The sequence below is a fragment of the Paroedura picta genome, chromosome 5 (assembly GCF_049243985.1).
Source record: "Paroedura picta isolate Pp20150507F chromosome 5, Ppicta_v3.0, whole genome shotgun sequence".
Lineage (NCBI taxonomy): Eukaryota > Metazoa > Chordata > Lepidosauria > Squamata > Gekkonidae > Paroedura > Paroedura picta.
The window spans coordinates 100795950-100809862 of record NC_135373.1 but is presented as its reverse complement, the minus strand read 5'-3'; the positions used below and the strand labels follow the sequence as shown (position 1 = coordinate 100809862).

Below are 13913 nucleotides of genomic sequence, written 5' to 3'. Positions count from 1 at the left end.
CCATGGACATCTGGAGGGCCACAGTTTGACTACCCCTGTTCCAGGTCTTTAAAGGAATGGTACCCAGCAATCAAGGAGTTCAGTGCCCAATGCTGCATTTATTGGAACTGCTACTCTTAAACTGAACTGGCTGCTTTCAGAATTTACCAGAAGTTTAGACTGTGTACATGCCTCATCTCTTTCTCTCTACAACTCCAACAGGTGATTTTCAACATTTGTAAAACCACGATTCCTGCCGTACTACTATGTATGGTAAGTGACCACAGTGGGATGCTGAAACTGCATCATAGTCTGCACATTTGATCCAAGGGGCAAATTCCAATGGTGCTCTTCAGGAACAGGAAAATAGCATAGGGTTTTAACTCAAATATACGTGTCGGAGGGGGAGGAGCGAATCCCATGTTCTGGCTGCAGAAAAGAAATATATCTGGAAGCTCCATACAAGGAACTACCAGCATCCTGCCTGGTTTGGTCTTCTTTATTTAAAAATCTAACCAAGCCAGCTCCCTGCAAACCTTATTAACATATCCAGTAGCTTAATAGACCTATACAATCCAGACATAGCCTCAAACATTTCTGGATCTCACCATTTGACCTGGGGCAATCCCATTTATCTTGCTGCTTCTAGATGGAAGATCCCCTCTTGCAGGAACAATGGTACATTCCCCTCACAGGATTTCCCCCTTATTAGGAAAGCATTCATTGAATTTCAGTAGGCTCTAATAGCTTATTAAAAATGCATTTCTTCAAAGAGCAGCTGCATCCAACTACGGGCAAGCAGGCTTAAGTTCAGAGCATTCTCAGTACCTAGGGATCCCCCACCTGTCCTTTTTTTTTGATAAATATATGGGCCACTTCATTTCAGTGTCTTTAAGCAGCTTGTTCAGGAGAAGGAAACTCTTACACTCAGCAATGCCCCAACCTAGTGAAGTCAACACAGGGAAAATGTCACCTACACTTTGTTCATTTAAGCCAGGGGTAGTCAAACTGCGGCCCTCCAGATGTCCATGGACTACAATTTCCATGAGCTGCTCATGGGAATTGTAGTCCATGGACATCTGGCAGGCCGCAGTTTGACTACCCCTGATTTAAGCTGTCTGGCAAACAGGAGGCAAAGACAGCTGTTCAACATGCTACTGAGCAGTACTTCTGTGTTAGCAAGCTATTTCCCCCTCTCCCCGGCCACACACCTCCAATCTTAAACCGAGGTTATACATCTCGCATTAAGACAAGAACAGTTTTCTTCATCTGTTTGCACACCGCCTAACCTTCCCTAGTTAAAAGTCAGGAGCCATCAGCAGAATAATCTGTACAAACTGCATCCAATAATTTTAAATTTTTCAACAAGAGAACACACGTTCTTTCACTATTTGGGTGTGTGTTACACAACCAAAACAAGATTGGATGCATATCACATGTAAAGTTATTTACTTTACATAAACACTGAAATCTCAAGATATTGTTGAATAAATGAAGTGCAATTGTTTGCTATAAAATTATATAGCAGAGGATGGAGAATCAGCTAGGTAATGGCAATGATATGGGGGAGGGGGGTAGATTTGCCATTGAGTGTTAAGAGGGAAATCACATATCCAGCAAGGGCTGCTTCTTGCAGGGAGGGCACTTTGGCACAGAGGCAGATATTTGTATAGACTCAAGGCACACACGTTTCACAAGACATTTTAAACAGCAGCATTTCTATAAGAAAGTCACCTTTCTCCTCTATGTGCATTCATGGGATAAAGTATTTATTCCACCATCCTACTAGGTCAGTCCTACTACTTATATCCTGCCGTACCTCACTCTGCCTCGAGCAATCCAGAATGACAGGGATTCCTGTCATTTCTTACAGAAGTTAATTTCTGCTGAGATCACACAGCGCCCATAAACGGCTGGGTACTGATACTTGCAGCGACGTCTCAAAGCATCCATAAATAACATCCATGACCTAAGCTTATTACGAAATACCTTGCATCCCCATCTAGATTTTTGCCCATTACACTGTGGCTTTGTGTCACTTCCATCAATCGTCATTCCATTTTGTGCATGCCTGGGAGAGGGGAGAGTCGAACCCTCAAGCTGTTTACCCTGCCACAGTCACAACAAAGCCATGTTGCAGGCTTAGCAGTTAAGCCAGTACCAGCAACCAAGATGCAGGTGTTGCGTTTGCTCAAGGCAGCCAGGTAGATGGATGTCATTCTCTTGGCAGCTGCATTCCAAGTACAGACTTGCTGAAGCAACGTGCAAGAGGGCTGGAGACACGGCACGGAAGATACGTGCTACTGCTGCAGCGTCTGCTGAGGCAACAGCCAAGGATGCCAGCCACCCAGCTGGAGCACTTTGAACAAAGCAGACCACTGACTTTCCTTTTGTCACCGAAATTTCTATCGCAAAACTAAACATGCCAGAGAAAGCGGGACATTGTTCTGGATTTAAATTATCCCAGCTTCATATCCCAAACACAGTCTGGATGCCCTGACTATTACAGCAACATCCCTTTCCATTCTGCCCTTGAAGCTCCTTTGTAATAAAACAGCTAATCATATTACTAGAAGCTATTATTTTTACTGTTCCTGATGCTGTCATTGTCTGATGCTATCACTGAACCATGTTGTACCAGACTAATGATTAGGATTATTATTTTTCAATTTATTACCCGCCACTCCCTAAGCAGCTTGTGGCAGGTCACAATGTCTTAAAACCCCATTAAAACTCCCATTAAAAGACTTAAAATCCATCACAACATGGCGGAAACAGAAAATCCCCTTCCTAAAAACCCCCATTACTAAGAGGGGTGGAGATCTCCATGTTCTCTCTAAACCGCCCTGAGCCGCACGGGAAGGGCAGTATATAAATATAAGAAATAAAGAAGTAAAAATAAAGAGCCTCCTACTCCTATATAGACTCACTGAAGCACTTTGATCGTCCTTGGAAGCCTTTCTGCAGGACCACCCCACCCTTTTCCTGAACTCCTGAAGGAAGAGTAGCAGGCCTTAACGGTAGTGGCACCACATCTTTTGAACTCTTTCCACAGTAAGGTCCACCTGAGACACTGTTGGCACTTAGAGGTGCCAGACAAGAAAATATTTGGTAACTTCATAGCAGCTGTTCTACTGCTCAACTTCTCTTGTTGCTTCTGTTATTAGAAATTGTAATGGGTTCGATTTAGTATGGTTCTTAAACTTTTGTCAGCCACTTTGAACCGTTTTCTGGAAAAGTGGGATATAAATGTTTGCAGCAGGCCAACAGAAAAGAAGACATAAGACACCCATTAACAAAGGCAAAGCAGAACCAACAGAGACCAGATCAGTCGTAACCACCAAAGCAACCACAAGGCCACATTTGCCTGGTTGTCAGCCATCTCCAGCAGCTCACTCATACAATGCAGATCCTACTGTACCTGGTGGTTTTGATTAGCATCCAGGTTAGGGTCTTGGCTTTGTGAGGAGCAAGCAGTTTTCAGAGGTGATTCTCTGTCTATCTGGGCCTACAAGGAAAGAGACACACACAAAAAAGCCATGTTCACACATTGCCTCGTTCTAAGAATTTCAGCTTTAGGAGTCTGTTGATAGTCCCTCCAGATTGTGGAGACGATTCAAAAGGAACAAGTCGTTTCTCCTCTGAACCTCGGGCATGTCTTTGAGCAACAGAGCATTGCTTTCCACAATTGCACTACCACACGTGTGTTTGTTAAATAGCAATGCATTAGGGCCAGGACACTGTTGGGGTGCAGTTCTTGGCAGATGCCAGAAGATGCCAACCCCTGCCACAATATTAATATCTTATCCTGTAAGTGGTTTGCTGGACTTCACTGTGAGATAAAAACAAGCATCTATTCTATGTAAAAAGTGTCATTTTCAGAATCAGCATCTCTGTCTAGATATACTGAATTTCAACCTTCTAATCTAGATCTTGTGTCTAGACCCTAGCAATGTGATACCAGAATGTGATATTGAGTAGGCTTAAGAAACAATTATATCTACATTTGTTCTCAGTGCAGAAATTGTGCATGGTACACCCAAGCCAGGGCTATATTTTATGACCACTCAGCAGCAGAGGGGCACCAAGAAAAAAAACCCAAAGCTTCTACAGAGATGAAGGAAGGGGGCAATAATAATTCCTAGTTACAGAGATTTTGGTGCTTCCGGGGCTCATTTATTTATTATTTATTAAATTTTTTAACCCCCACCCTCGGGTCAGCCGACTCATGGCTGGTTACAACAGACTAAAAACAATAAAAAAGAGCCTCTTGTGGCACAGAGTGGTAAGCGGCTGAAAGGGTGTCTGAAATCTATGCCCATGAGGTTGGGAGTTTGATCCCAGCAGCCGGCTAAAGGTTGACTCAGCCTTCCATCCTTCCGAGGTCGGTAAAATAAGCTTGCTGGAGGGTAAAAACAGTAATGACTGGGGAAGGCACTGGCAAGGCCACCCTGTATTGAGTCTGCCATGAAAACGCTGGAGGGCGTCACCCCAAGGGTCAGACATGATTCGGTGCTTGCACAGGGGATACCTTTACCTTTACCTTAAAAACAATAAAACATACTAAATGAATAATGCAACCCCATTTCATCTCAGACCAATCTCCATAAAATTATTTACCTGGTTTGAGAACTCTTCTTCCTTACTGCCATCACTCTCCACTTTCTTCTCTGGCCTCATAGGACTCTGACACCTTTCCTGATTCATCCATTTGTTCTCCATCCTTCCTGCTGAACTAGCTTGGATTTTCCTGTCTGGCTCCAGCTGCTGCTGTCCAGGCTTTGTGGAATGTGGATGTTCGCTGCTGCTTATCTGCTCCTTTTCCATGGCCTGCATTGGATACTTATGGCACAAGGGCCCTTCTAGGCTCTCATGGTTATTCTCTGGTGTCCAAAATGGATTCATGGGGGGAGAAGGCTCTCCTTGGTCAGTCCTCAGCTCCACAGCAACCGGGGGACTTGTGGGATACAAAGATTTCCCACATCTGTCCCAGCCGTTCTCCTTTTTAGAGGTCCAAGAGGTTGATTGCTCTCCTTTGCCAGGCCAGTCAATCTCTGCTGTGATCCTTGGTTTTATCGCAAGGACCTCCTTTTGGCTTTTCCAGCTGTTGTCTGGGTGTTGTTGAGGAACATCAAAGCACCTTGGTTGTTGTAGACTTGGACAGTTAATCTCTATGGGCCTTCCAGGAGTAGAAGAATGCCTGACCTCCTCAGAGATGCCCCTGGTTTCTGTGTAACTCTCTGGGCTGAATGAGCGCCTACACTCTCTTTGGCTTCCACCTGAATATCTCTCTGGGCTGAAGGAATGTCTACTCTCTCTTTGGCTTCCACCTATATATCTGTGAGGACTTAAGCTATGGCCAGCCTCCCCATGACTTCTGAAGCCAGTCTCCATAGATCTGTCTGGACTGAGGGAATGCCTAGTCTCTCTTTGGCCTGTATCTCTCTGAGGACTTGCGCAATGTCCAACTGCTCCGTGACTTCTGAAGCCAGTTCTCGTAGATGTTTCTGGACTGATGGAGTGCTTGGCCTCTCTTTGGTTGTCCCCTGTATATCTCTGAGGACTTACACTACGCCCAACCTCTCCATGAGTTCCGAAGCCAGTTCTTGTAGACCTTTCTGGACTAATGGAGCACCTGGCCTCTCTTTGGGTGTCCCCTGTATATCTCTGAGGACTTGCACTACGCCCAACCTCCCCATGACTTCCTAAGCCAGTTCTCGTAGACCTTTCTGGACTAATGGAGCGCTTGGCCTCTCTTTGGGTGTCTCCTGTATATCTCTGAGGACTTACACTACGCCCAACCTCTCCATGACTTCCGAAGCCAGTTCTCATAGACCTTTCTGGACTAATGGAGCGCTTGGCCTCTCTTTGGGTGTCCCCTGTATATCTCTGAGGACTTACACTACGTCCAACCTCTCCATGACTTCCGAAGCCAGTTCTCGTAGACCTTTCTGGACTAATGGAGCGCCTGGCCTCTCTTTGGGTGTCCCCTGTATATCTCTGAGGACTTGCACTACGCCCAACCTCCCCATGACTTCCGAAGCCAGTTTTCGTAGACCTTTCTGGACTAATGGAGTGCTTGGCCTCTCTTTGGGTGTCCCCTGTATATCTCTGAGGACTTGCACTACGTCCAACCTCTCCATGACTTCCGAAGCCAGTTCTCGTAGACCCTTCTGGACTAATGGAGCGCCTGGCCTCTCTTTGGGTGTCCCCTGTATATCTCTGAGGACTTGCACTACGCCCAACCTCCCCATGACTTCCTAAGCCAGTTCTTGTAGACCTTTCTGGACTGATGGAGCGCTTGGCCTCTCTTTGGTTGTCCCCTGTATATCTCTGAGGACTTGCACTACGCCCAACCTCCCCATGACTTCTGAAGCCAATTTTCGTAGACCTTTCTGGACTAATGGAGCGCCTGGCCTCTCTTTGGTTGTCCCCTGTATATCTCTGAGGACTTGCACTATGCCCAATTTCCCCATGACTTTTGAAGCTACTCCCCATAGATCTTGCTGGACTGAGGGAAGGCCTGGTCTCTCCTTGGCTTCCACCTATATATCTCTGAGGACATCCACTATGCCCAGCTTCCAAATGACTCCTGAAGTTAGTCCCTATAGATCTTTCTGGACTGAGAGAACGCCTATCTTTCTGATTGTCCCCAGTATATCTCTGAGGACTTGGGCTACGCCCAATATCTCCATGGCTTTTGAAGCCAGTTTTCATAGATGTCTCTGGACTGAGGGAGCGCCTGGCTTCTCCTTGGTTGCTTCTTGTGCCTCTTTCAGGAGTAGCCCTACCCCCGACCTCCCTGTGGCTCTTCAAACTGCTTCCCATGGAACTCCCTGGACTGAGAGTGCGCCTGGTCTCTTCTGGGCCTCCCCAACTACCCCCTCCCGGTCTTCTAGGGCTAAGAGTGGGCCCATCTTTTCCTGCCATTCCTCTCCCTGGGCTGAGAGTATGCGCAACTTCTCTACCGTCTCTCACATCTTTCCTCGGCTGCTCAGTTGTATCCACAGGAAGCAATGGCTTGCCTCGGGCCCTGCGGTCGCTCTCTTTGTACCTCTCCAGTTGCCCCCTCTGCCTTGCTTGACTTTTGTCCAAGCTCTGTGTGGAGCTGGTAGTGTGTAAGGCACCCAAGCAGCTCTTCCATTTGCTATCCGTGGCCTTTCCAGAACTAGCATGTTGGTGCACAGTCTCCAGGCCACTCTTTCTACCGTTATCCACTTGTTTTCTGTGAGTCACGGCATGAAGAGGAGTCTTCTCTCTCCCACCTTTTGGGGAGTGGCCAGGCTCCTCCCGTTTCTTCCTCTCTCCTCTCACCAGCTGAGGAGGGACCACTGAGTGCAGAGAACTCCCCTTGCTCCTGTTCTCTCTCTCCAGTCGTTGAGTTGGACTCCCTGAGCGTGAGGATCCACTTGGGCTTCCACTGCTTCGCTCGGATCTTCCCATGTGCAAGGAGTCTCCTCTGCTTCTCTTGGGTTGTTCTGGCTCCCATGGGAGTCTCTTAGTCACCTAATGAAAAGAGGAGAAAGAGGTCAGATTTAGTATCTTGTGAGTTTAAACTTCCTCAGAAAGCATAGTGTTAAATCCCGAGCCTTATTCACAAAACCCCCATGGGCACGCCCCCACCCCGCCATTTTTTCTGTCTCACCCAACCAAATCCCTCACCACCCTGCCCACTCCTTACTCCTGCAGTATGAGGCTCCCTCCCAACCCCAGGGCTGGTTCATGGTATTTTGTCTTAAACAATGAAACAAGGATTCTTGTTTTTTGGGGGGGAAATGCTTCTGTTTCTTAGCATAGCTTTATTTTTTATTTCTGTCATGTTAAACTTGGCTTTTCTGAAAGGTCAGGAAGTCTCCCCCTTTTATTCTTCTGCAGAGTACGCAAAATAGAATTATTCAGGAGGACTGTTATAATAATGGCTGCAATTTTAGGCTATGCTGGTTAGAATGCGTGTACTTTGCACTCCAGTTTCATCTCCTTGTATTGTACTGATTGGCTTTGATTCTCAAGATTGTGTAATCTTGTAGCTCAGTCAGAAAGGCAGATTGTACACAAAGAAAGTAAAATTATTAACCCATTGCAAGAGATTGTTGTTCTGTGGTAAAATATTCTTAGTGGGTAGTACAACTGCTTCCTTTCATAAATAAAAAAAGTTTTGTAGCACCTCAAAGGCTAACAAATTGACCGTAGCATAAATAAATGCGGAAAATTATAATGCTGCAAATTAAGCAGAGTACTAAGGAGAGCTTAAACATACGGTATTGTGCAGATTAATTGCAGCCAAGAAACGGAGATAAGCATAGCCGGCTCCCCCCTCAGCATGTGCCATTGGAGGTGGTGCAGCCTTATGCAGGATTGTACTGCAGAAATATCCCAGTGCCTTAATTGCAAAGATTTTAGTAAAGATTCAGAGAGAGACAAAGCACCAGTTCTTTGAGGTGAACTGTGATATGCACTGAGCCACATCTGGCAAAACTATGCTGACAGATAAGCCCAGCTGGGCAGAGATCTGTTCCCTCCCTCCCCAAGTTTCAGCTGTGACCCACACCTCCCGAACCTAGCCACTTACTTCTCTGCGCAAAGTGGGGCTGGATTTCCTCCTCTCTAGCCGCCCTTCCTTGGCCAGTTTCAGAGTCTTACTATCCAGTCGATCCAGGATTCCCTCCTCCAGAGCTTGGAAAGCCCCCAGTGTCTCTGACTTCCTAATAGTCAAAGCAAAAAGGGCGGTTACTGAGTGTTGCTACAGCTAAACTGCAATGAGCCTCTCCCCCCCCAAAAAAGAAAACCCCCAAAGAACTTGCTAGTTCAGATGGCCCACTTATGGGTTACGGATCTTTCCTGAGCCGTGCTGCACACAACCTATAGGTAGACTGAGAGGACCAAGCATGTAGATCAGAGAGCCAGCTTGGCATAATGGTTAAGAGCGGTGTCTTCTGATCTGGCAAGATCTAGTCACAGTCCTGATAGTACTGTTCTCATGGAGCAGTCCTGTCAGAGCTCTCTCAGCCCCACCTACCTCTGTTGTGGGGAAAAGAAGGTGATTGTTTGCCCCCATGCGAATCCTTCAGGCAGTGAAAAGCAGGGTATAAAAACTAACTTTTCTTCTTGCTCTTCTATATATGTGCTATGAAACTATGGGCAATAGTGGTTTCCCCCTTGTTTTTATATTAAGTTAAAAAACATGAAGCCATAGCTGCAGTTGGATTGCAGGCTGTTTCCTACATAGAAGTGATTTCCAATCTTGTAATGCAGGGGTAGTCAACCTGTGATCCTCCGGATGTCCATGGACTACAATTCCCATGAGACCCTGCCAGCAAACTCTGGCAGGGGCTCATGGGAATTGAAGTCCATGGACATCTGGAGGATCACAGGTTGACTCCCTCTGTAATGTTTTCTTGAGTCCACCAGACCATTCCGTTTCCATTCTCCTCCCATTTTTAATTTGGACCCAGGCACTGTAGCCCTTGTGGTCACATACACCACACGCCTTAACAGAATACAACTTGCTTTGCACAAAGCTTAGTCCAGCCCTACTACCTTGCGTGGCAGACCATGGATAAGACAAAGGTTGCACAGACATCCTTCCCCATCCCATCTCTCACCTCACCTCACCTGCGCTCGTGTCCAAAGAGCCGCTCCACCTCTGCCCGGCCAGGGCTACGAGTGCGGGAGCTGCTGCGCTCTTTTTCAAAGGCTTCCCGGTGGCTAATGCGCTTTGGCTTGGGCAGGTCAGCCAGCACTGTGTACTCCTGCCTCATGAGTCCATGCTGGCCCTCGCTTCGGCCACTTGTGTGGCAACTGGGGCTGGAGTCTGCAGAGCTGATGGAGGATGGAGGGTGCCCACCAGCTCGGGAGCCCTCACCATGGACAGGCAAAGGGCTGCGGCCAACGCGGGGAGGGGAAGACGTACAGCTAGGCTCGGATTTCCGACGCTCCAGAGAGAAATAGGCACTCTCTTCTTGGGGCTTCCTCCATTTGTCTGCGTGGTCTTGGCTCTTGACTTTGGGTTCTGGATAGACCAAAAATAACTTAACAGCACTTCCCAAGCACAAGGAGGAAAAGACTGAGAACATAATCCCTCCTCAAATTCAGATTATCATGAACATTCAGAACATTCCACATGCAGTCTTTACAGCTCTTCTAAGGTAGGAGACGATCACCAATATTATTACTATTTCACAAAAGGGGGACTGAGGACAAGACTTGCATTAGGTAGCTTTAGACATTCATGAAAGAGGCAAACTTCAAACTAGGGGCTTCCCAATACATCGCTCACTTCTGGAGCTATGGCATGACATGCCAACCAATCCTTGCTTTCACTTATTTTGTGGTTAGCTGTCAGCTACTTTTAGAACCTTCAGTGAAGAAACAAGGTATGAACAACCAGCGTATTTGTATGAGAAGTAGAGTCCAAGCAGAGGAGCCTTTTGACTAGGAAGGAAACCCCACAGAACTATATCAATCCATGTTGTCCTCCTATTCCCCAGTCTCGTGTGGTTTGTGCCTACCAATGGATGCTGGCTTATTTGCACTCAGTTCAGAAGACTATCTTGGGCCATTAAGATAGGCAAACTTAGATATCCCTGCAGGTAGGGTAAGACACAGGGCTGAATGATCTGTGGTGCTCTAGGAATTTTGGGAACAAGCCATGGACATGAGACCAAAGACAAAACTGTCTGGAAGTTGTAAGTCAGACATCCTCCTCTGACAGGGGCAACCGCATCCACATGGGATGATTCTCCCTTCATGCTTCTGAAGTACCTTTTCAAATGTGATGGAGAGAAGACAAGACTGGCTAATTTTGGAGAAGAAGTGAATGTGTGCTAGGCTAGGGGTAGTCAACCTGTGGTCCTCCAGATGGTCATGGACTATAATTTCCATGAGCCCCTGCCAGCGTTTCTCTAACGTCTGCCTCTAACGCAGTGGTCCTTAACCTTTTTCGGGCTGGGGACTGGGGAGGGGGAAAGGGAGGCATGGGGGGAGAGGAAGGCATGGCCAGTAGGTGTGACTCCCTCCTCCACACCCTCACCCGCCGCAGCAGCCCAGTACTCAGGCCTCCACGGCCCATTACCGGGCCGTAGCCTGGTGGTTGGGGAACACTGCTCTAACCTAAGAGTTTGTGACTACTCTATGCCACTATGAAGGGAACATACCATGGGAGAATCAGTTCTGTTACCCCTAGAATCGCATAAAAACAAACACATTTCTTGCCATCATATTTATTGACACAAACAGGTGTGAAAGAAAGGGGGCAGGGAGGCCTTCCCACGAAAGTGGAAAAGGCTTCTACATGCAGTGCAGTCATCCTCATTCTCCTTTAGGATTACTTTTACTCAGCATCCCCTTGGCTTAATTTAGACACGATGCTGGCAGGTAAGAGCACTCCCAACCATCTTGTATAAAGTGAGCTGCTCTCCCCATGCAGAACAGCTCCACGTGCTTATCTAGTATACCAGAGGTTGGTAGCCCAGATGAGCCTTGTGGAGCCTTGTGAGTTTCACGTTTTAAATGCAGTTAACGCTGTACTCCATAGTGCTCTCTTCCTTTGCTGCCTTCTCTTTTAACTTGCTGCCCAAACAACCTCCCAGACCTTTGAAAACTTAAAACTCTGGAAGCACAGCTGGTTTTGCAAATATATGCACAGATACTTCCTCTTGGCCTGAGATTTGGGTCCCTTAGTATAGCACAGGACATGTCCCCACCCCAAAGAAAAAAGGAAACCGTATCTACAGGTTGATCGGGGGTGGGGGGGGGGTGGCATGTGAGAGCTGAGGCATACCTGCTTTCAGACTGCTCCTGGGCTCTGTTTTCCCATGGGATCTGGGGGTTGTGGTCTCAGTCCATCTGGGTCTATCAGCATGCAGGCTTTCAGATCGTACCTCTTGCTTCTTGCCTGCATAGTACATTGTGTTTGGGTTGTCGGATCCCAAAATGCTGTCAAGGAGCCTGGTCATCTCCCAGTCCTAAGAAAAAGGTGGTACCATGTCACCCAAAGATCCTGCAGAAGAGTAGTGATACAGACAGCTGGGGTGTTGTAGTTCTGTGTCAAGCCCCGGTTGGCATCCTCACTCTACACTGGAAGGCCAGTGGCCAGTCTGGGGCCAATCGCTCTCCCCAAGCCCAACTGAACTCATGGGATGGTTGTGGTGAGGTTACAGTGGAAGGGAACGGTGTGCACTGCTTTGAGCTTCCTGGACCAAACAATGAATTAAAATGTACTAAATAAGTAGGTAAAGCAGTCCCATAAACTCTTGCTGCATGGAACCTACAGCTGTATCTAATGGGAAAAGAAGCATGTCTGAGAGAGCAGGTAAGGCCAAAACACTGAATCCCTAGCGCAGGCATCTAATCCTTTAAGTCAGATACAGAATAACCATCTTTTGCCTCCCTGTATTTAGGATCTGGAACACAGGAGTTTCTCTGCAGTCATCAAAACTAGTTGTCTTCAACTCACAGGCTGGGGATCCAAGTGGATCACGGAGTCCCGAGCTCCTACAAGAGCTGTCATTTCCCTACTACTAGCACATGTCCATAGAGGGCTTCCCTTTGTTCAGAGGCACAGCAGAATAGCATGTGTGATAGTAAGTGGTGAAGAAGATTCCTTCCTTGTTCCTACATTAGCTTGTTCCTCACTAATAGTACAACAACTGGCATTGAGCTTGTGTCCCGTCTTCAGTTCTCTAGACAAGACCATCCTTGCCTTGACCCCCATGAGATCATCTATGGCCCCTTTTTCTTTCCTATGACTCCATCAGGTGCCTGGTGCTCAACAAGTCCCAGATCTGGAAAGGTTGAAGACCACTGATGTGAATAAGCGCAGAGAGGTGGAAGAAGCCAAGGCCTGGGAGGATTTGGCTGCTCAGAGAGAAACACACCCACCGACCCCTTGTTTCCGTCCTACCCTGCTGAGTGTTGCATCAGTATCTGCATCAATGCTGGTGCCAGTGCTACTGTCAGGATAAGCAGTGATTTCTTCTGATTCCTCCTCAGATTCCTTGTCAGCTCTGCTGCTGAGCTGGGTGTATTCCAAGCTTTCTTGGCAGCTGAAGGGCAAGGAGAAGGAGAAGGGCAACCCAACGTTTTTGAACAGAGTGGCCAAGAGAGTAGCTTGCAGAAAGGTTCAGATATATCCAGAAGACCGAACAAGTGATGTCAATAATAAAATCCAAAGATGGCCACATTATATTTGCCTCAGCAAGAAAACAAACAAGTTCACAAAACATGGCTACTGCTACAACGCACGCGTGTAACTAGTTCCCAGGAAACTGAGTTGCACTCTTAGTATTGTAAGAGTTGGATGTGGGAGACGTACATTCTAAGCTTTCTATTTCACTGGATCAGTCTTTCAGCCTGTCCTACCTCAGAGGATTGTTGTGAGGATAATGTGGGGGAAATCTTGTATATAACCTTTAACTTTGAGAAAATTAGAAAAACGTAGAAAATTATACGCCACGCCCTTGGGGGAAAGAAAGGATGGGTGACCTTGGGCTCACCACAGCACTGACAAAGCTGTTCTGACCGAGCAGTAATATCAGGGCTATCTTGGCCTCACCTCCCTCAGGGGTGTCTGTTGTGGGGAGAGGAAAGGAAAGGTGATTGTAAGCCGCTTTGAGACTCCTTCTGGTAGAGAGAGAAGTGACATATAAGAACCAACTCTTCTTATTCTTCTTCATAATAGGTAAAAGGACAACCTCAACTACAGAATCATAGAATAATAGAGTTGGAAGGGACCTCCTGGGTTACCTAGTCCAACCCCCTGCACTATGCAGGACAATCTCAACTCATTTGCCTTTTTAGCCACGGAGTTCAATGTATGGTCTACTAAGACTCCTAGATCCCTTTTGCACATACAAATGCAAAGACAAGTCTCCCCCATACTATATTGGTGTATATGATTTTTCCACCCTAAATGGAGAATTTTACATTTGTCCCTA

The 13913-nt window shown here is 46.9% G+C and overlaps 1 protein-coding gene across 5 annotated transcripts in view; it reads right to left on the bottom strand.

Moving 5' to 3' along the window:
* Positions 1–13913, bottom strand: part of TRIOBP (TRIO and F-actin binding protein) — a 63184-nt gene that overhangs the window by 39015 nt on the left and 10256 nt on the right. For all 5 annotated transcript variants that reach the window (XM_077339478.1, XM_077339477.1, XM_077339474.1 and 2 more), the window contains 6 exons: positions 12881–13022; positions 11759–11942; positions 9592–9988; positions 8549–8681; positions 4600–7485; positions 3401–3487 (listed from right to left, as the gene is read on the bottom strand). In XM_077339478.1, coding sequence (XP_077195593.1) covers positions 3401–3487; positions 4600–7485; positions 8549–8681; positions 9592–9988; positions 11759–11942; positions 12881–13022 — 3829 coding nt within the window. The remainder of the gene's footprint in view (positions 1–3400; positions 3488–4599; positions 7486–8548; positions 8682–9591; positions 9989–11758; positions 11943–12880; positions 13023–13913) is intronic.